The sequence below is a fragment of the Austrofundulus limnaeus genome, unplaced genomic scaffold (genome assembly GCF_001266775.1).
Source record: "Austrofundulus limnaeus strain Quisiro unplaced genomic scaffold, Austrofundulus_limnaeus-1.0 Scaffold2, whole genome shotgun sequence".
Taxonomy (NCBI): Eukaryota; Metazoa; Chordata; class Actinopteri; order Cyprinodontiformes; family Rivulidae; genus Austrofundulus; species Austrofundulus limnaeus.
Window position 1 is genome coordinate 4,264,735 of NW_013952404.1, and position 20,999 is coordinate 4,285,733.

The 20,999-nt window shown below is 40.1% G+C and overlaps 1 protein-coding gene across 2 annotated transcripts in view; it reads right to left on the reverse strand.

Moving 5' to 3' along the window:
- Window positions 1-20,931, reverse strand: part of si:dkey-157l19.2 (uncharacterized protein KIAA1522 homolog) — a 30,866-nt gene extending 9,935 nt beyond the window's left edge. Inside the window, exons 1-2 of one of the 2 annotated variants that reach the window (XM_014011448.1) lie at window positions 20,333-20,931; window positions 11,864-12,170 (exon numbers count right to left, since the gene is read on the reverse strand). In XM_014011448.1, coding sequence (XP_013866902.1) covers window positions 11,864-12,146 — 283 coding nt within the window. In that variant the 5' untranslated portion in view covers window positions 12,147-12,170; window positions 20,333-20,931. Of the gene's footprint in view, window positions 1-300; window positions 1,027-11,863; window positions 12,171-20,332 lie in introns of those variants that run through there. The other variant, XM_014011456.1, reaches the window with a different exon arrangement.
- Between the last annotated feature and the right edge of the window lie 68 nt (window positions 20,932-20,999).

Below are 20,999 nucleotides of genomic sequence, written 5' to 3' on the forward strand. Positions count from 1 at the left end.
ATTTGCTTAAATAATAATCATATTTCTATATGTATGTTAAAAAATTAAGGCAAAAGAATATTAAAAGTATATAACATTGTTTTTGTATAACAGATTGTGCCAAAGTAAGTCTTTGCTTTTGCAGGAAACACAAAAAGTACAAAGCTCAATGATAATATTTGAGAAATGTGTTGTTATTGTGACTCAATAACTCCTAAGTTGATATAACAATGTTAGTGTCAAGCAGATCGTAATAAAGAGCTCGTCAGGGAGGTGGGAGTGCCAGCAGGTCAAGACAACTTTAGACAAAAGAAACTCTACCTGCGGTGCAGGGGTTTTGTCCTGATACTCTGTAGTCCTCCGCTGGACGGGAGTGATTCAAAACGTCTGCTTTTACGGTGGTGGGGATCGGCCACCATCTTTTCTGCCCACCTGAAAGTCCCAGAGAGACCGCCATTTGCAGCCAATCGCGTTCCCAGCTGACCCGACAACAAGCAGCACACCTCGACACACGAACCAGCACTGATGTGAGAACCAGGAGACACACACACACAAACACACCTCACAACTCTGCCCTAACTTGCCCCTTTAACTTGTTTTGCAAAGTCCGGAAGACAACTATTTAAAGATATTCTCTCCAGCTCTCAGGGTGATGTCTGCCTCGGTAATCAACACAACCCCAACTAAAAGCTCTGCGACAACAGCGAGAAAGAGCTCGAGGTCTTAAAAAAGAAGTATGCTTGACATGCATGCTAATGAAACCTGGTCACAGCTCAAGTGAACCTTTTGACTCTCTCCACGTTCTTGGTTTTCAGTGAATTAAATATAAACACCACGGCTGAAAGAAAAGGCGCAGCAGGAGTGGTGTGACGAGGACTAGAATCCAGGTAACTGATACACCTGCATCACGATGGGTCACACTCTACCTCACTGTCAGACAACACAATCGGCTCACCAGGAAACCAGCATGTATCGGCTTTCCCTAAAAATATACGGGATTCACGACAGGCTGAAAACACACAGGAGTTCTTATGGAGAAGGCCCGTTTCCACGGCTCCGTTTGTATCCCGTCACGTCGGTTTAAACCGACAAATCTAACYTCGTCGGAAAAGTGAAAATATTCAGGCCTGCTGGTGCCTGCTTAATGAGTGTTTGCCAAATGTTTCTACTATATGTGACAATGAAACAGTGTTACACTTGAATTACAACCTCCAGGGGGTACACCTCGCAAAACCAAGTGGTGGCAAGTTCACACCCAAATAAAAAAATGCTCAGATGACTATTAGTTATTTGTGAGGTGTTTTATTTAATTAATACATGTTTATGGAAACCTCTGACGTATTTGCAGACAACAAGTCCATGGTTAATACACTGCAACGTCTAAATAAATACTCTAACATTAAGTCATGTTAATGTTTAGGAGTTCCTTATAGAAAAGAGACAATAGTAACGTATGTATTACGGAATCTAGAAGAATTTCATACAGCATACTTATGCAGAAAGACAAATCTTTAAAGAAGCTATGAACCTAAGCTGCAAAATAAATAAATTATTTTAGTCAAAACCCTAAAAGCAAAAATTTAAACGGGTTAAGTAATGAAAARTCTCAGCACTTACAGTTTTAAGACCTTTATTGCACTAACAACTAGTTACTGGTTAACAGAAGAAAAAAACATGCTGGGACACCAATTTCCTAAGATGCATTGATTCAGGTTTTGTGGGCCGATGCCAATATCTGGTTTTTTATTAGCTCTGACCCGCTGAATTTTTGCTACAGATTTTCTTTCAGCTAAGATGTTCCGGACAGGCTGTTGAACAATTAGTTCCTTCATGTGCAGCTTTTAAACATCTCCAAACACTACAGAAAAAATAAAATAAAATTTAGATTTACCTCCAGTTGCTTTAAAACAATATAAAAAATTACTGGAGTCGAATGAAAACTTGGTCAATCTAGCGAGGAATTTGCAACACTGATGACATGCTTGTGGTGCATTCAATGACAGAAAAAATGTTGGATTTCTCAGCACTGATCGTTTAAAGAATGGAGAAAAAAAAAGTCTGATTTTTAGGATTTGTTCAGCCGGTCACTGGTTTGAGCCGTTAAAAATGAAAACCATACGGTAGTGATTTCAGGCCAATCGTTCGGTGCATCATTATTTTTAACGAGCAAGTTTTAAATTAATTAAACATTCTTACAATAAGGACAGAATTATTAACAGCGTCAGCTAAATGTTGTGTTTATCTCTAATGAGAAAATGTTACCATCAAAGTAACGAAAAGTAAGACAGAAGTGGCAAATTGCTCCAGTTCAGCCGAAAACACGATGATGTATCGGATCCGCTCTCGGAGCCTCGAACACAACCTGATCAATGTTTCTGAGCTCCAAAACTCAGGTTAAATTAAACCGGCTCGGTTACATTCAGCATCACTCAGAACGAATTCTAAGACAAAAAAAAAAAATTWAAACAAAAACTGCAAAATGACTCAACAGTGTGTAAACTTTGACTTAACTTTAGTGAGTTAACGTTACCTTTATCAAGAGTTTTGCAAGTGTGAGGTCTTTTCTCYATACAATGATCCTGAACGGTTTCCTGCAGGACTTACAGCACCGAGAGCCTTATCAGCCTCTCTGTAGCGCTGTCAGAGTGTGTTGGCAAACATTTGTCCTTTCTCAACAATAACTGGAACAAAGCCACATCTCTATACATCTCAACAATGAAAACAATGTACCATTTCATAAACTAACGCTGCTGCCTTTGGCTGTTCTTAGTTTATTAACAGTAAAGCCAAACATTAAAAGGTGAAGAATAAAAGGAACTCGATGAAAAGTAAAAACTCAAATAGACTGATATCTGTCACTGTTAACAGTCCTCATCATTTGGATGACCTAAATGTGACGACTGCTGGCAATTTGGGTGTGGTGACTCTTCACCTATTGTAATAAAATCCCACTAAATGCACCAAAGACCGAGGTAATAATGAATGCTGTTGCGTAACTGTTTACAGCGTGTTTCTCATCTTAGGTCTCACCCTGACAGTTTTCAGGCAGTCTTCAGTCTTTTTAGTTTTGAAGTTAAGTAATGACGAACATCTTTCAGAGAACAGTAGGTAAGTGACAGTTTATAAAAACAGGCAGTAGATCATCTCCTGATATAAAGAACAAAGTGAAACTCTACCACAAACCTGTTCTCCGGCTCTTCACTGTTATTGTGTCATGTGGAGCTACAGAAGTGCCTTTACAGTATTTCAGGTAATTGGTCCAACTTTGCCGGCTCTCTTGCTTTAGTGTCAACAAAAGCATTTTAAGCAAGTTTCCATGAAACAAGTGGCGGCAGAGTGGTCTGAGATAATCCCAGTCTGCTTTAAAAGCTCTAACAGCCTGGAACAGACCCATCATGTCATTTTTATCAGCTTGCACCTGTGGGAATCTGCTTTGTTACTCTTAAATAAATTGCATTTGTTGTAAGTGAGGACATTATTTATACAACGGCACTGAGTAAAAAAACATTCAACTTAAAAATGAGCCACAACATGGTCGGTGTTTCCAGGACTTTAGTGAGGTTTTCCTAAAAACCAGAGGTCTCATTACATGGCTTACATGGTAGCAGCACCTCTAGTTCGGCTGTTGAGAATCTGAAGCAGGACTGATCGTTATTGATGTGTGGATCGATACCACCGATTCCAGAACTTTATGCTCCAGAATCGATTCTAAAATCAAAGTATCGATACTTTGATACTTCTGTCGTTTCAGGTATCATTAACAGGAACACAATGGAAAGTAACTAAACTACTGAAATCTTGACTAAACCCTACGCGTTTAGTGGGAACTACTTTTTCCTCCATTGTTTTATAGTAATTCTTGATAAATAAACAAGAACCTATTTAATAATTTAATTATCTTACTTTGTTTTTTATTGTTCTTATTTTGTATGATTGTGTCTGTTTGGTTTCTATGTTGTACTGGTTCAGCTACACAAATATACCTCTGAGTTTTAAAAGAATAAATAAGCTACTTCTTTATGAAGCAGTTATTTGAAATACTTTTTAAAAAATTTAACAAGTGTTTTGCACAAAGTATCAGACCAGTAAAGCCGACACCAGAGTATTACTCGGATATCAGAATCAAAAGGAAATCGGCGGTATCGTACATCACTAATGATCGTGCCGGCTTCACGCTGARGCTATAACCGTGATGGCGAACAGGTCGTAGAAACAACCTATCAGACCCGTGGCGGTCGTGTCGTGTATCCTGAGAAACACGWGCCTGAGTGGCGTTTAGAGCACGGTGAGGGTGCACGAGAGCGTCATCAAAAAGGGACTAAAACTATTTGTTGAGTATGAAAGATGCAGCAGCATCAGGATCTTCTAAATATAGCTGTATGAAAATGTTTCAGCTACCGAAAACAGAAAACAAACAAGCAGAGGCTTGTTGTTGACATATGAGGCAACATGACTCATTAACACAAAAAGTCAGACCTGAATACAAACATAGAAAGTCAGATTTTATTTATAAAATAACTTTATATAAATTAGATTATTTACTGATTAGAACCAGGATAAGAATACATTAAATTCCAGTTTTACCTGCATTTATGGGAGAACAACTGAAGGTAATAGTTTTACCCCAAAAAGATATTATGCAGCAGTTTAAAGCTGGATGTTGTAACTTGTAAAAATGTTACTATCCTTTACTTTTAATAAATATATTGTGCTGAAAATTGTTTTTCCTCTTTATGTTTTACTTCTTCTACTGTCAGAAAACTGCTTTCATTAGTGTCGTCACAGTCATCCTCTATGCCTCCTCTTGTAAATTTTATTTACAGTCAAACTTGGTTTTTAACCCATAAAGTCTGCAGATAATTCCTAAAAAAAGAATCAAAACTACAGTTTTAACGGTGACATTTGAAGAACTAATACATTCAACACATTCGGGGTTTAAAGGCCAGCTTCAGTAAGTATTATCTTTCACTAATTAATCAACAAAGAAAATCTAATTAATGAAACAGTGTTTCCCAAAGTTGGGGTCGGGACCCATAGTGGGGTCCCAAAACATCAAGGTGGGGTCCTGAAAATATTTTCTGAATTAATTACGTTTTTGCCTTAGTTGTTACAAAGGAGTGAGGTTAGTATATTTAAAATGGATAAATGTAGCATAAAAATATTGTTACTATGCCCATGTTTTGTTGACCTGATACAAATGTTTATCATCCAAACATAGTTGGGTACATGTCTCTGCTACTGTTATTTTATGGGTCAAAAGCTGAAAAGTTTGGGAACCACTGCTCTTTGGTTCCCAAAGTTGGGCTTGGGACCCAATTATGGGTCATGAAGCACCTTGGATAATCTCCAGAAATCAATTTAAAGGGTAATAAAATAATTGCTGGTGTAATATTTTCCCTATAGTTATACAAAAACACAAAATAAGTATAAATAAGTATTTATATTTGTGTACAAGCTGTTTATATTGTCAAAAAGCCTGTGTTTTTAGGGTTATTAATGAAGTTCGTGTACTCAGACCAGTAATATTTGGGGTCACAAGTTTTTGCCATGGATGTTTTGTGGGTCAGAAGATAAAAAGTTTGGGAACCACTAATTTAAAAGACCTGATCCAAGGCACAAACCCGTACACACAAACACACAAAGAGCTCTCTTTTTCGAGCTTCCTCAAAGAAATAACTCAAAGATCAGGAATCCCAGGAATCTCTCGGGGAGTGTTTTTGAAACAAACAGGTGACCTTCTGAGAATACCTTGTTAGGACTGTGTGACCTAATAAACTTGAGCAAATTCCTCTAAAAGCATAAAAAAAGAAAACAACAAGAGAAACAAAAAGGCACCTGTCCAGTTTTACAAAAGGCTGACGGACAGAAAGGCACAGAGACAAATGACAGACAAGTAAARATCCACATGAAGCGACGGAGTCAATAAATCTCTGCTCTGATAACTGTGCTGTGCTGCAGAAAAGCAGACAATGCAGAATTATTGGGGTTACAACACTAAAAGGTTTAGGAGGTCAGGGTTTATCAGCTCAGAGCCTGCTTCTGTGCAGCTCCTCCATCGGTCAAACTCCACCAGTTGTGTTTGCAAAAACTGCATTCACCACAGGAGCACCGGGGTTTTGAYCCTCACGCAGACGGGAGGAATCCGGGTCAACCTGTGCTTTCATCCTAAAGTAAAACTGAAAACAAGTTAAAGTTTCAGATGCAAYGATAGCATGTCGCCTCATCTTGTTAGGAGACGTACAGTTCCTCTTAAAAACAAACACATCAGCAGAACTGACTCAGCCATTTCTGAATATGAAATGTAATTGGAAAAGCTGAAAGACAGAACCCCTTGTTCTCTCTGTTTTTTTTTTTTAGGAAATGATTCTGGCCTGATTTTTAATTAACTGGCACCGAGCCCGGTTTTACCAAGCACCCCCCTCCRCTGGCATCATTACAGATCATCATCAGGAGCTCAGCTGGAGGGGGATACAGTTTTCTGCAGCACATCTCCTCCTGTAATAAACCACCTGTGATGTATTTAAATATCTGCGCAGCTCCTGTCTGATGAGACAGAGCCATCATTGCTGAGGGCTCAGTAAACAGCCTGTTCATAAATCACATTCAGCTCTGTATGTGGTATTTCTGTACCCCGAGGCCTACCACTTAGAGGCATATAATACACAGCTGTAAATAWTATTTACTGTAGCAGCCCTCCTATACATGCCTAAACACTTATTTTTTAAAAATATAGGCGATAAAATCAGTTTTATTCTACTTAACTTTGCAAAAAAACCATTTTGACCTCTGCCCAGTGTGGGCATCTAAAACCTTGGCAGAGGATAAAGACCTTATCTCTTTGCTTTCTCAAACAGAACTCTGCTGAGGTTATCAACCAGGACAGTTATGCACAGATCCCACAAACGTCATAAGACATATTATCWAGCAAATCCACAGAGGTGCTATAAAATGTTTTTTACACGTTCCTCCTCTGATGCCGATGTAGTTTGACGATGCGAGTGAGAATAAGTCCCATGGAAATCTCCCCAACAGCATTCCCACGTACGATCTGGGTTTCCCCATGAGAAGATGCAGAAAAAACAAACAAGCGGAGCCTCTTGTGTCTGTAAAGCAGTCGGCCAGGATCATGAGCGCTTCCAGACAAACACGAGCAAACAGCCCAGAGCAACTAAACACTGCCTCATTAAAACAAGAAACCTTTTTTTTTTTTTCTTCTTCTGTCTTCAGTTTCAGGTCTTAATCCTTCAAGGTCGTGAATTATCTAAGAACAAAACGAGGCTTAATRATGACAGTTCACACCGCTCGACATTTTAAAAAAAAAAGTGCTCGCAAAGAGAAACAGAACTGGCACAGACCGAGCTGCTGAAATACGAGTGTGCTTCTGCAAGCTCCAACATGATCTGTAGAGAACAGCTCTGGGAAAAATCAAACTGTTGCTGCTATTTTCTTGGTAAATTATGGATTTTTTAATGCCTGGTCTGTGCACATAATGTGTGCATCAGCTATGAGACGTCACACTGTTGCTGTTTTGTCTTGTTTAGAAGGACAAGGTTGTAGCACGTATTTGATAGTAATCATCTGACACCAAAGGCGAAGGTGATACAGTTTGTGTGTGTGTGTACATGTGCATGTCTTTATGTTGTTGTGAAGACTTAATTTGACATTAGACGACCATTGTGTGGACATTTTCTCTGGTCCACACAAGGGAAAGACTTAATTTTTGGGTTAGGTTTAGGGTAAGGGATCAGGGTTAGGCTGTAAAAAATTAATGKAAGTCAATGCAAGTCGACACAAAGATAATAAAACCCAGTGTGTGTGCCTGTCTGTAGCATATATAAAACATTTCATGAATCTGTGGAAGGAGTTTAGTGAAACTCTCAGTAAAGCAGTGGCGGATCTAGGATTTTTCAGTGCAAGGGGCCATCAAGGGGCTGCAATATTCATAGAGGGGCCAAGTATTTGTTCAACATCCTTGCACACAAATATCAGTCACACATGTTCAAACGCTAAAGGCTTGCACAGTAAATTCTCCTTATCAATTTTACACGATTTTTTACTGTACATAAATAAAATACTCTCAAATACAAATGTGAGAAAATCTAGCCATTGTTGTCAGTAAAAAAAAATTTTTTTTGCAGGATTGTTCAAATTGAAAAAGACTCCTGTGAGCTTGCTTCATGTTGGACTTTCCCAGCTGACTCATTAGTGCCACTAGTGTTTGGAAGTGGAACTGCAGCCACCATCATTGTTCTTARGCAAGGACAGATGAGTGAAAGGACAGGGGCACTTCAGGGGGCCAATCAGATTTTAGATGGGGCCCCTKTGGCCCCGCCCGCAGAACCGCCCCTGCAGTAAAGAAGCAACTTTAAATCAATCCAATTCAAAACGGCCAGARCAGGTAATTAGCAGGACCAATGGCAGTTTTCTGGCCGATCACCAATCTTTAAAAAGTCTGACCTGCCAATTCTGATTTTGGCCGATATTGATTTTTTTTAAATAACACTGGTGGGTCTTATAAGGTCACAATACACCTTCAATGTTCCAATCTTATTTCATAGAAAAACATTGAACAATAAATACCCTTGAAACAATACAAACTTGTTTTAACTGGACATTAGATTGTGCTCACTGCAGAGCAAAAGGGGACAGTGAATGATTTTCAGACATTTGTGGAGGTAGATGAGAAGCCGATCTTTTCCACCGATCTTATCTAAGTATCGACCGATCTCATATCGCTCAAAATTAAGGAAATCGGTGCTAATAAAAATGGCCAATTTATCGGTGTACCTCTAGTAATTAGCCTTAGCCAACAAAAAAATATGACTTTTTACAGATATTGAGCTAAATTTGGTGGTAATAGCTGCGAGTCATTCTCAACAAATACCTTAAACATCACACAAAATGCCATTTTTGAAAGTTTGACCAAAACAAATAGAAAACCATCATTTCTCGCAAAAAAAAGAAGAAAGAAATTAAAAGCTCCATGTCCACTTTCTACCATTATCAGTAGTCGGGTCACGGAGGCAACAGGTCCAGGAAAGCCATACCTCCCTCTCCCCAGAGACACTTCCCAACACATCCTGGAGGACACGAGGCATTCCCAGGCAACTTCCTGGACCTTCCCCGGACCTCCTACCAGTGGGACGTGTCTGGAACACCTCTAAAGGGAGGCGTCCAGGAGGCATCCTAATCWGATGAACCACCTCAACTGACTCCTTTTGAAGCTCATTTTGGTTGTTTGTGTCCAGGATCTCCTTCTTTTGGTCATGATCTATGTCTCATGACCACAGGTGAGGGCTGGAATATAAAAAGACCAGTAAATCTAAAGCTTTCAGCTCAGCTCTTTCTTCATGAGGACTGACCGGAGCAACGGCCCCAATCTGTCAACACCCCCCCACGCTGACGAGGCATTCCACCCTTTTTTTTAGAGGGAGTCACATCACATTTGACTGTGAACTGCCTCAGTGCAAGCTGAAGGTCTTGGCCTGAAGACACCAAGAGAACCACATCATCTGCATACAGCAGAAAYRAGACCCTGTGAAAGCAGACACCCTTCGCTCAAAGACTGTTCACAACCAGGATTGAATAGGATACAATTAAATCCTGCAGTTTWTATACACAGAAATGTAACCTTGGCTCCTCTGCAGCCCTCGACCCTGGTTAGTCTTTAAAAGAAAAGTAAACTTCTTTCTCTAGTTAGCCTGAAGACCAGGTAAGTAAGCAAAGGTTTCACGGAACAAGAGAAAGTGGGATTTTTTTAAAACAGCAAACAAAGTGATCTGCAGGTCAGAAAAGGTAGGAAATCAGTGTTCAAACATCCTTTCGGTGAACAAACACACATGCCTGGGAGTCAAGGAACATGATATTTAAACTGGTTCCCACTTTATTCCCACTCTTCTTTTAACCCTTTTGCATCCAACTCAAACAGCGACCTGTTGATATAACATCATGTCAACTTGAGACCTACAAAAATGGGCTAAAATTATTTTTACATTTTTAACATTACATTTACATCATCTACTTCCCTTGATTAAACATTCAGGTGTGTGTGTTAACGACGTCATGTGAGAAAAGACATCAGAAGAATCTAAAAACTTTAAAATGTTTGCTTTTCATAAATCTTACGAGGTTAAAAGGTCACATAAATCTAAAGTCATTTATTCTACAATGAGAACAATTATTCACGAGTGAATAAGTCAAGAGTGGCAGCAGCAGGAAGTTCACCCCAAGGTCGGTCCCTGGAGGAAAACAAAAGAGGCTCCATTTCAGACTCTACAGGCCTCAATTACCTTGTCACACTTTAGAGCACGAACACCTCAGTGCCAGCTGACAAACACGGTGGAGGAGTGCTGATGATCTGAGCTGGTTTTGCAGTGAGTCTATTCTTTAAATTAACGGCAATCCTGACCAGTCGCAACGYTAGACATTATTTGACGAATATTAATTTCAACTGTAAAACAAAGACTGTAAAAATAGAGTAGGCTGTTTAGTTTTTATAAAATAAAAAATATCCATATTGTCCGCACAGATGGTGCCATGTTATTTACGCTGCAAAGCATAACAAGTAAAAGACGATGTTGACCAAGTGCTCCGGTGCGAGGATGTGAGCGAGCTCTATCCAGCTTGAAAGTTAATTTTGGACAATATCTGATGATCAGCCATTTGAAATGAAACCAGAGCGTTGACAGAGAGGAGACAAGAGAGCTATTTAATGGAAGAATATCAGCTTGGCTTATTAGCTTGCATGTTAGCGCCCGAGCTAATATGTATATTTGTATATAAATACATATGGCAATATAGAGTTAACCATTTGTGAACTAATGCCACATGTTTTTTTGTAATCATGTTGTGTTGGTTTCAGAGCGAATATTATTAACTCAGAAGCTAAGGCTATATCACCATTCACGTATATTTATATAAATATGTATTAGCTTGGGGGCTAACGTGAAAGCTAACAGGCTAAGCTAATGTTCTTTCATAAAGCAGCTCTGTTCCATCCACATTTTCAGATGCAGGCAGAGTYATTTCTATATTCTCCACTCTGTCAACGCACTTTGGTTTAATTTAAAAGGTCTAAACATCAGATATTATTAATAATTAACCTTTAAGTTGTACAAAGCTTGCAGCCTTGCACCGGAGGAGCTAATAAAAGTTATCATTACCCAGTATGCTTCACTGTTTGTGTGACAATATATATTTTTTAATTTATAAAAGCTAGAAACTATAGAAACGCTCCGGGTACTCCGGTTTCCCCCACACCCCAAAAACATGTACAATAGGTTGCCTTCAGGCCCAGGCCTCCTTTGAAAAAGAGAGCGGCGATCTCAAAAGGGACTTGCCTGGTTAAATAACGGCACATAAAATATAAAGAAAATTAATTTACAGTTTAAGTAAATTTTTATCAAATGATGTGTAATGGTACCACTAGCTGTGTTCCCTTTAAATTATTCAGGAGTTGAAAGTGAGGCTGTCTGTTCGACAGCTTGTCCCAAACGTTACAAATGCTAAAAAAAAAAAAAAGAGAATAAAAATGTATCTGAGACCCTGATCTGTGCAGAAACAAACGTCTGTAAACCTCAATGAGCTGTAAAGTGATTGATGTGTGAGACTGATGAAGTGATAGAGAGGACGATTACATCAAGTTATTACTGCTGTAAGTGGTTCTACAAGTTATTTAATAATGGGGCGTGCCTAATATTCCACACATTGCTTTTTTGAGTTTTTTATTTTGAGGTAAACAAATAATGAGTGTAATATGTCATCTGCTGATGTTTAATCATAACATCTTTAACCACAGACAGGTAGGTTTACGCTCCCTGTAAATGGAACAGCATTGGACCCTGGGAAAAAGACAGAAACTGAGACCAAGAGTCAGACGTCTTACCATGACTGTTTCCCTGAGAATGAGCCTGCCTCAGTGACTTCTGTCCTCCCCTGTGTCCACCCAGATGTCCTGCCCGGTGTCCGTCCAAGTTCAGGCCCAGGCCGGGGCTCTGCCCGTTGCTGCCCAGACTCTTCCTTTTCTTTTTCCTGAACCAGCCGAAGGCCCGGCCGAAGGGGCGAGTGCGCTTCTTCCGGCCCCTTTTGCTGTGTTTCTCCTGGGCGAAGATGTTGATCACGTCCTGGGGCAGCAGCTCCCCGAAACCCAGGGAGTCACGGTTCGACATGGCACCGCACACTGGAGCTACTCCCTGAAAAAAAAATTAAAAAAATCATCAAAACTGGGATAATACTGTAATTAGAAAAATACCTTATTTTTTTTACCTAAAAGCACAATATTTTCATAATAGTTGATATTCCAGATAAAATGATCAGTTCTTATCAGTGCTAAAGGAGTCGTCTGATTCATWTAAACCTCCAAAACGTGCAACAAATAAACGTGCACCCCGTTCTCTGTGGGGCGCTCTGCTTTCAGACGGCTCCGTCCTTGTTGTAAACCAAACTTCTGGAGTTCTGTTAAGATCAAACTGGCACCGCTCCCTTCATTCCAGAACGAGGAGTCATGATTCACAAAGCCGCACCCGTAAGCTCACGCACGTCGACTCGGCCACAACAGCACTCCAGGAGGAGGTAAAAACTTTTTTTTTTTAAAGGGAGTAAATTAAACGGCACACAGCTGCGTGTATTAAAGCATTCTTTCTAAACAGAAAGCATTCATTCATCAGTGTTTTATTAACCCATCATCCTTACATTTCTCCTCACTCCTGTATGATCTCATCCACCTCCCCTTTTTGCTCCTTCCTTCCTCCTCTTCGCCTTGTTTTCTACTTTGAGGCGGATTTCCCAGCCTTGTTCCCGAGTGTKTTACACCGAGCTTCTGACTTTTACTGGATACTTATCATCACAACAAATAGGTTTGAAGATGACAGAAAACAGACCTGACAGCAGGATTTGTGTCACAATGAAATAATTATGAATCTTTATTAAAAAAAAAGTTTGAGGCCTCCTCTGTTCTGCTGATCAGTTATTAAGAAGGAGCATGTAGGAGAACTTTGCTGCCTCATGGAAGCAAACCACAGAAACATGCAGAACGTCAAGTTCTCTGAGCTTTACAAACATGCCTTTAGCAAAAACGACAAAAAAAAGTAATAATAATTAATCCATCGTTCACATCATTTTATGACCAAACCAGGGAAGCACCTATCTGGAAAAAAAACAGGAAACAATTTCTTCTAAATCTATGCAAAGTTTGCACAATTTCATTTTGACTAACCCCAATATGAGTCATTGCTTCAAATGACACATATTAACCCCTAAAATTAAAGTAGGTTTGGTAGTGAAACTAATAATTTGATTAAACAATCAGTTTTGTTTCGTAAAAAAAGCATTGCATTTAAAGAACTGTGTTTTGTCTTATTGTACAATAATACATATAAAACATTTGCAAAACTAAAGAAAAGTGTAAATTTAAATACTCTTTACTTTAGATTTAGTTTTATGTTCTAAAACACCTAAATAGGCTACAACAGAAATGACAATTCATTAATCAATTTGGTACATATTTAAGTCTGAACAAAACTACAACTTAAAGAGAAAATGTTTTTTGACGCAATGTTCTGTGTTTACATTAATGTGACACTTTTCACAATGAAACCACATTTGAAACATGAGCAGCAGGACATCTGTTACATTTAATATCAATGTTTTAATGTCCTACCTCRGATTTTTCTGGAACCATTATTTTAAATCTTCAAGAAAAACCTGTGCATCCAAACGGATATTGGAAGGATTCRGCTAAATCCGACAGGAGGTTTTAAACAAGAAAAGTTTTCAGCTGTTTCTGTAGCTGAACTTGAGTTCGCTGCAGTGAAAGCTCAATAACTGCAGCGTTTCCATCTTCCTCAGGAGAAAAGTAGTGCCGGGCCCGTCCTTACACTTTGCATCGTGTTCCTCCTGCTCCAAATTACAGTCATTTGAGCGTGACTAACATCCCTGCATCAGCTCTGGCCGCAATAATCAAACGTCTCTGTCGCTCTCTTTGAGGCTGGTTTATTCACTCACAGCCCACAGGCTGCTGAGAGCCCAACATCTCCTCAGGTTACTTACATCACAGCACGACCAGATCAACGCTAAGAACTCTGGGTTGTGGCAAAGACCACCCAGAGGACCACCGCTTGTCTACTGCGGTCTTTAAGGAACTGACTCATGCCACCAAAGCTGCAGTCGCACAAAACAACCTGTAATTTTCAGTCCTGCAAACAACTTTGATGGTGACGCATGGCTCTTTCAAACGTCTAAAAATATAAATCTGATCATTTGTTTTCCCATCGGCACAAAATTTACAATTGCTTTACCTTTCAGTGGAAAAATAAGAAGTTTATACATAAACTACAGACACAAAAGTCTGATTTTTACCAACGTATACACGTTTTAGGTGGTTTTACTAAAAAAAAGTCTGTATTCTCTCACTGTCTTTAGCTCGTATCAGATATTTGAGTTTAAACATCAGGTCCAGTCCTGCTGGAGCAGACGTGTGTCCCAACATGCTGTTTACTTASCCTTCACAAAAGACGTCAAATCTCACATCGGACAGAAGGTACCGCTCCAACCTCAGAAACCTCAACCTGCTGTGTCAATACCTGCAGCGCAGACACCGACGGCGATGTGCACACATCTGCACAAAGTCAACAGAAACCMAAAAATAAACAAAGTTTATGCCCTCATGAGACTCAGACACCGTTTACTGGCCCTACACGTCAGACGGCTGATACGCTCTGCTGCTTCAAGACATGAATTCCAGGACAAATCCACATCTCAGTTCTCCCGCGGACACGTCAGCGATGTTACAGCCATGCAAAGCTGGGACACCTGCCTGGCCAGAGGCAAAGAGCTGCTGTAATGTGCTAATTCAGGACTACGAGCCGTGAAGCTTCATCAAAAACGCTGTGCGGAGAATGAAAAAATTAAACTTTACGATGTTCTTAGCGCACCCTGAACCGATAAGTGTGCAAAATGCCTTCAAAAGGCAGGATTTACGATACGAGCTGCTTTCGAGAAGTCGAAAAACAAGGTTAAACACTTCATGGGTTGCTATAGTGCGCCACATGTAAAATAAAATGTTAAAAATGCCTCTAACACATTTTCATTAACTCACTTTCTGAGTGTAAAATGTTAGTGAAAACAGTTCCACTAACATTTTGTTTTTTAGCTCGCTGTTCTTACATTTTGCTCATTTTTACTATATGTTTATTTTAAAACGTTAATATAATTAATATTAAATCTAAATGTAAATGTTAAACCTTAAAAAACAAGTGTGTATGAAACCTAAAGCTCTTGGTTAAACACTTCATGGGTTGCTATAGTGCGCCACATGTAAAATAAAATGTTAAAAAATGCCACTAACACATTTTTATTAACTCACTTTGAGTGTAAAATGTTAGTGAAAAAAATTCCACTGACGTTTTGTTTTTTAGCTCGCTGTTCTTACATTTTGCTCATTTTTACTATATGTTTATTTTAAACGTTAATATAATTAATATTAAATCTAAGTGTAAATGCTAAACCTAAACAACGTGTGTGTATTGAACCTAAAGCTCTGTATTGAACGGTTYGATATGGGTACATGTATTGTTGCACCCCTAGCTGCTAGCTTGCTAACTCTGCTAACGCTTCCCTACAGGACATCCAGCTTGCAGTTGCGRCCGGTGTCAGACCAGCACTTCAAACCGCCGGACCACAGATACCATCCATAGTTTTTTTCAATAAACACATTTTGAAATTAAATTTAAAATTACATCCTCAGCAACGTTAGCAGCGTTAGCGGTTTCTGTTGTCTCAGGATGATGATGTCATAACAAGAGCTGAGCAAGGCAAAGGCTGTGTTCCATTTCGAAATACTTCAATGTAAACTTTTAGCACTTACTGAGCTAAATAACAATAAAATGTTAGTGGAAAAYTTGGGGGATTTCACACCCCGCGACCCGACCCGGAAAAGCGAAAGAAAACGGACGGACGGACTTCACACTCAAAAACTGTGTTAGTCCCTTTTTATTTTACACTTATACGTTGCTTGATCCAAACAGGAGTTGAACAACTTCTGACCAACAGCAGCTCTCAAAACTCCCACAGAGAGCAGTAACCTTATCGACTCGGGCAAACAGGAGAGTCTCTCAGGTAAGAGAGCGGCCTGGGGGACAAAGGAGGGGAGGTGGTGGGGGGGGATACAGGAAGTAGAAATGTAACCACACTGAGTCACACAGGGAAGCTGCCAGAGCAGACCTCATGGGGATCAGGSAGGAGGGAGTGGCGTTACAGACAGTCACCTTTGTTTGAATTAGGACCGGCTCAGTTTATCCATGGGGCCGTTCACATCTACGCCTTAAAGCTGTTGGTTTCACACGACGACACTGCTAAAGCTGCACGAGAAGAGAAAACTTATCAATCAGAAGGTGGGAAAGATGTTTCAGCAAAAACCTACGCTAAAAAGGTTTTAKACGAACAGCTTGTGTGGAAATCCTTGTTTTTTTATGCTCTTGTTGCTAAATGAAGTGTTGAGCAAAGCTGGTGTTACTGTGCAGCACCTGCAGGCAAACATCAGTCAGGGCGTTGGCCGTCTTCTCTGGGCTTTACCAAACAAAGGAGAGCATTGCTGCTTGAGAACAAACTTAAGTAACCTTGTCTGAACTGCCTCCCTGCAAACTCGTCTGTGAGCGCTCAACCTACCAGATGACAGATGGCAAGAAGAATACTGGAAATCCTCTTTAATGGAAACTGGTTATTGACTAAATCCAGTTTTTTTTTTCCTGCCTCCCCTGAGTAGTCGAGACTTAAATATCYGAGAACTCAGGGTGGCCAAAAGTTTTGAGGGAGTTTGTTTTTCCTGCCAACRCATCGGCATAAACATGCAGCAGCAMAGAACTTGGACTGAAAGATAATCTCCTTTTTACTGACGTTATGTGGTCTCTTTGTCTGCTGCAGAACGGGATACGGTTTCAGAAAACGAGCACGGAGGTATCGAGAGAAACAGAAACAAACTAGATTTCTGCACGGCTGTGTTACAGCCTCTGTGTGTGTCAGACACGCTGCAGAGCGGCGCAGCTCTCAGAGCCGTGCAGCGGCTTGTCTGCTGAGAGCGGCAGCTGCATTCCTGAGAGATTGATAATTACCGTCTGAAGAACTCTTCTTTCAAAATCTGCTTTCACCCTCCCTGAACGCTCCAAGCCCTCCAACCCCACATCCCTCCTTCAGTCCCCTACAAGAACAACAAAAAATATATAACTCAGCCGGGGAAGAAAATGGATAATAGCTGGCACATGGGAGTCATTTTCAGATAACATTATAATACGAGGCTGTGTGTTTCCACTGGCTGATGTTATCTGTGCACAAGTAAAACAAGACCATAGCAGGACATGTGGGGCAACTCTTGTTTATAATAAATACACTCAATGGATTTACTGATTGTTTATTTAGGTAAAAACGCTTCATTGAACTGTGCAGGGTTTTGAAAGTGACAACAGAGGTGACATGTTTGTGTTTCCTCTGGGGTTGCCAGGAGTCTGAGTTAGGACTGCGACCTTTAGGACCCCTGAACAAGCGTTTAAAACTGGCAGTGACGGGTTTACAGAGGGGCTGCACACAGCTGGACTGTGAAGAGCAGAAAAATACAACCTGTTCTCAACAGCAGCCTGGAGGGGCTAACAGGGATTGATGCCTAAGAAAACAGATTTCGCTCGTCAAGACGGGAAATCTCACAAAACCTCTTATTTAAACGTGAATTCAGAGTAAACAAACATGGCCGACGAGGAAGAAGCGATGGCGATAGTTTGCGGAAAAACAAAACAAAAAGGCCATAGCAGTTGTTTTATTGTCTGTATCTGGGATTCACCTCGCTYTCTGATTGGATACACGTCACCTTCAACAGCTCGTTTGTCCTCRGGAGGACACCGCACGCAGTGGGATTTCAAAAAATTCCAACATATTGAATATCCTCGATTTGAGATTGGAGTGGTCCAGATGTCCGTCCGAGTCGATTTGATCCCTCTTACCACACGGCAGGAATATYTACGATTATCATTGGAGCTATCAACATTACCGGAGCCTCCTGAAGATTGATGGAAGGGCAAGATCCGGTCAAAAATCGGCACAATTATCTTGCTCTGAATCAGACATCAGCAGAAAACCCACTCTGAACAGGACTGGACGCATCGATCTAAATATTGAAAGTATTGATACAGAGATGGGCATCAGTATCAGATCAATAATATCATGAGGACATCAGTAATTTCATTTCCAWTTTATTTCAACGCCGTTTGGAGATAGCCGAAACCCGTCCTCTTCGTTGTGTCCGGTGCAATGGAAGGTTTTTTTGTTATGTTGTTGACATTGTTATATTTATATTTTTGTCACATTATAAAGTGACGTTTTCATAAGCAACCTGTGCAGTAAAAAGCAATAAGGAGATTCTATTTTATACTATTAAATTGTTTTATACTGCTTTAATTAGTTAATAAAATACATTTTTTTATTTGCAGAAAATATTTGTCATTTATTTTATCAGAAATCAACTAACTAAAGGCAAAAYAAAAAGCATAGACCTCGGTATCAGTGATGCTAACTTGATGCTTTAGTTAAGTACTGATAAGTTGTTTTACTCAACATCTGCTCACATRGTGTCAGCACGTTTTATTAAAGAGGGGTATTATGTATYTTCCAGGCACATAGTTCAATYCTATACCGAATTAAGCAATTATGTTATTTGACTTTACATCTAAACCCCTTGAAATTGGCCTCTGTCTCTTTAAAAACCTCCTATTTCCAGCACGTGGTCGTAACAAAGCTTCATGCTGTTTGCAACCTTTCGTAGGAGCTTTTTAAGAGTCTCCTTGGTCTCCAAAAGTACATTTCCTCAATGAAGTGTTTTTTTTTTTTTTATCTGAAACGAACTGGATTGAGAAGTAATTATTGTTAATCGCCACCATTGTCTGACGGAGCTGTGTGGGACGGGAGTTCGGCTGCAGATTATGCTCCAGGGAGGAGCTTTGTATAAATAGGCGGAGCTTTGCACCAGCAAGCGTTTAGGCAGCTCCACGTGGCCAGAGGAGATTCAAGGATCTCTGAAACATGCATGAACGAGTCAAAGCAACACCCTGAGTGTGTTTCTGAAGAGGAAATAACATTATAAGACGATGTAAAGCTCAAAAAGTCAAATTTGTGTCATTTAAAGCAAAAAGACCAACTTCTGCACGAACGTCTAAAGGAAGTCGAYGGCTRCAGATTACTTGTTTTTATATTCATCAATACATTGTTGATAAGGCACTGTATTGAAATGAGATGCTTGTGACAATGGGGGTGGGAATCTGGAGACTGATCTGAGAAGAACAAAGCTTCTTGAACAATAAGTTGTCCTTTAATCTAATCTCATCCCATCCCTTAGTGGTGAGGACCCGCAGATGATTCACTCATCCGTCTGATTAACGGCACACTGTTTCCCACTCATGAAGCCGGGGCCTGGGTGACACACAGACACCACTCACTCAGTCATGTGTCTCATATTGACTCTTCCTCCTCTTGTAAGTCTGGACCAGCTGCTTTGACCTTTGCTCCACTCACAGAGCTCACAACTGAATCTGACTCCAAAAGAAAAAGATGCATCTTCTCAAGTGTTTTCCTCAAACGGAACGGATTATTTCTTGTGTGCCACTGTTTTATCGTTGAATCAAAGCCGACCTGGATCTGTTGCAGGGTCTTTGCTCAGCTGCTTCCACAGCACACCTGTAATTTCCACAGGTACAAGCCTTGGCATGGCAGCCTGGTAAGGAAGCTGCACCAKTATGTGACACACCCTTTCTAAACAAATGTCTCATTCTTGGCCTCACCTACCACAGTGTGCATGAAATAAAGATTAAAAAACAACAACAACTAAAAAGTGCAGTTTGGGAGGGAAAAAAAGGTTTCGATCTGGAGCTCAAAGTCCAACAGATGSAACAGTTCAATAAAAAAAGGGTCCCTGAAGGGATCCTTTTTTTAAACTCTTGAACACCCAGAGACTGGCACAGCTGAAAGTGTCAGAAGTCATTTCCATGGATAGAGAAAGCAAACAATAGCTTTTATTGTCCTAAGCTGGGAAAAAGAAACAGAAGTTTTAAATTACCTCCTCCAGGTTCCCTCAAGCTGAGCACATCTAAATGTATTTAATACYTTTATTTATTATTTACATGAGAATTCCTCTTTTACTTCAACTTTTATAATTTTATATAAGATCAATAATCAGAATAATGAGGAAAAATCCACAGAAATGTATTTAAAGCAGATATTTTCCCAAGAATACTTAACTCCCATGTACAGTTTAGACAAAAACTACAGCTAATTAACATTTCTGTTGTTAAAACTCCGACAAAACAAAAGAAAAACATACCTTGAGAAGCTTTAAAGATCCGGTTCGGACAGATTTCACTCACTCTCCATTTGAAGAGTCTCCCTGGGGCCTCATTCCAATTCCAAACTTTTTTTTTCTCCTCTCAGTTTTCGCAGGAAAATTTCATGTGAAGAATTTCCTTAAAAAAAAAAAAAACCGTCGATGCGTTTCATGAAACAACGCAATTTATTTATCAAAAATAACCCCAAAACAACACAAGTTTCTGCCGGTTCGACGTCAGTTCGCCAAGAAACAGAACTTTTCCTCTCCTGTCATGWGCTGTCAGTCTGCCGACAAGTTACTGAAGCGAAGAGCAGCGGAGAAACCATGAGAAAAACTCCCGTCGACCTGCAGCAGCAGCTCCCACCTGAAGGAGGAGGAGGCTCCGCTCAGGTAAGACCGGACTCGGTCCTGTGGGGGCATCTAGCGGCGAGGCGAGGAACTGCAGCGGAGGAGGACGTTCTGTCCTGTGGGGGCGTCTAGCGGCGAGGCGAGGAACTGCAGCCGAGGAGGACTCAAAATGTTCTCGTATTTTCTGTATACAGCAGTATAGTTGTATGGAGGTAAATTTGTGTTTTTATGATTCAATCAAACAAAAAGCATCTTCAATCAAAAATAATAATTTCAATCAAAAATAATTTTTTCAACCAAAAATAATAATTTCAAT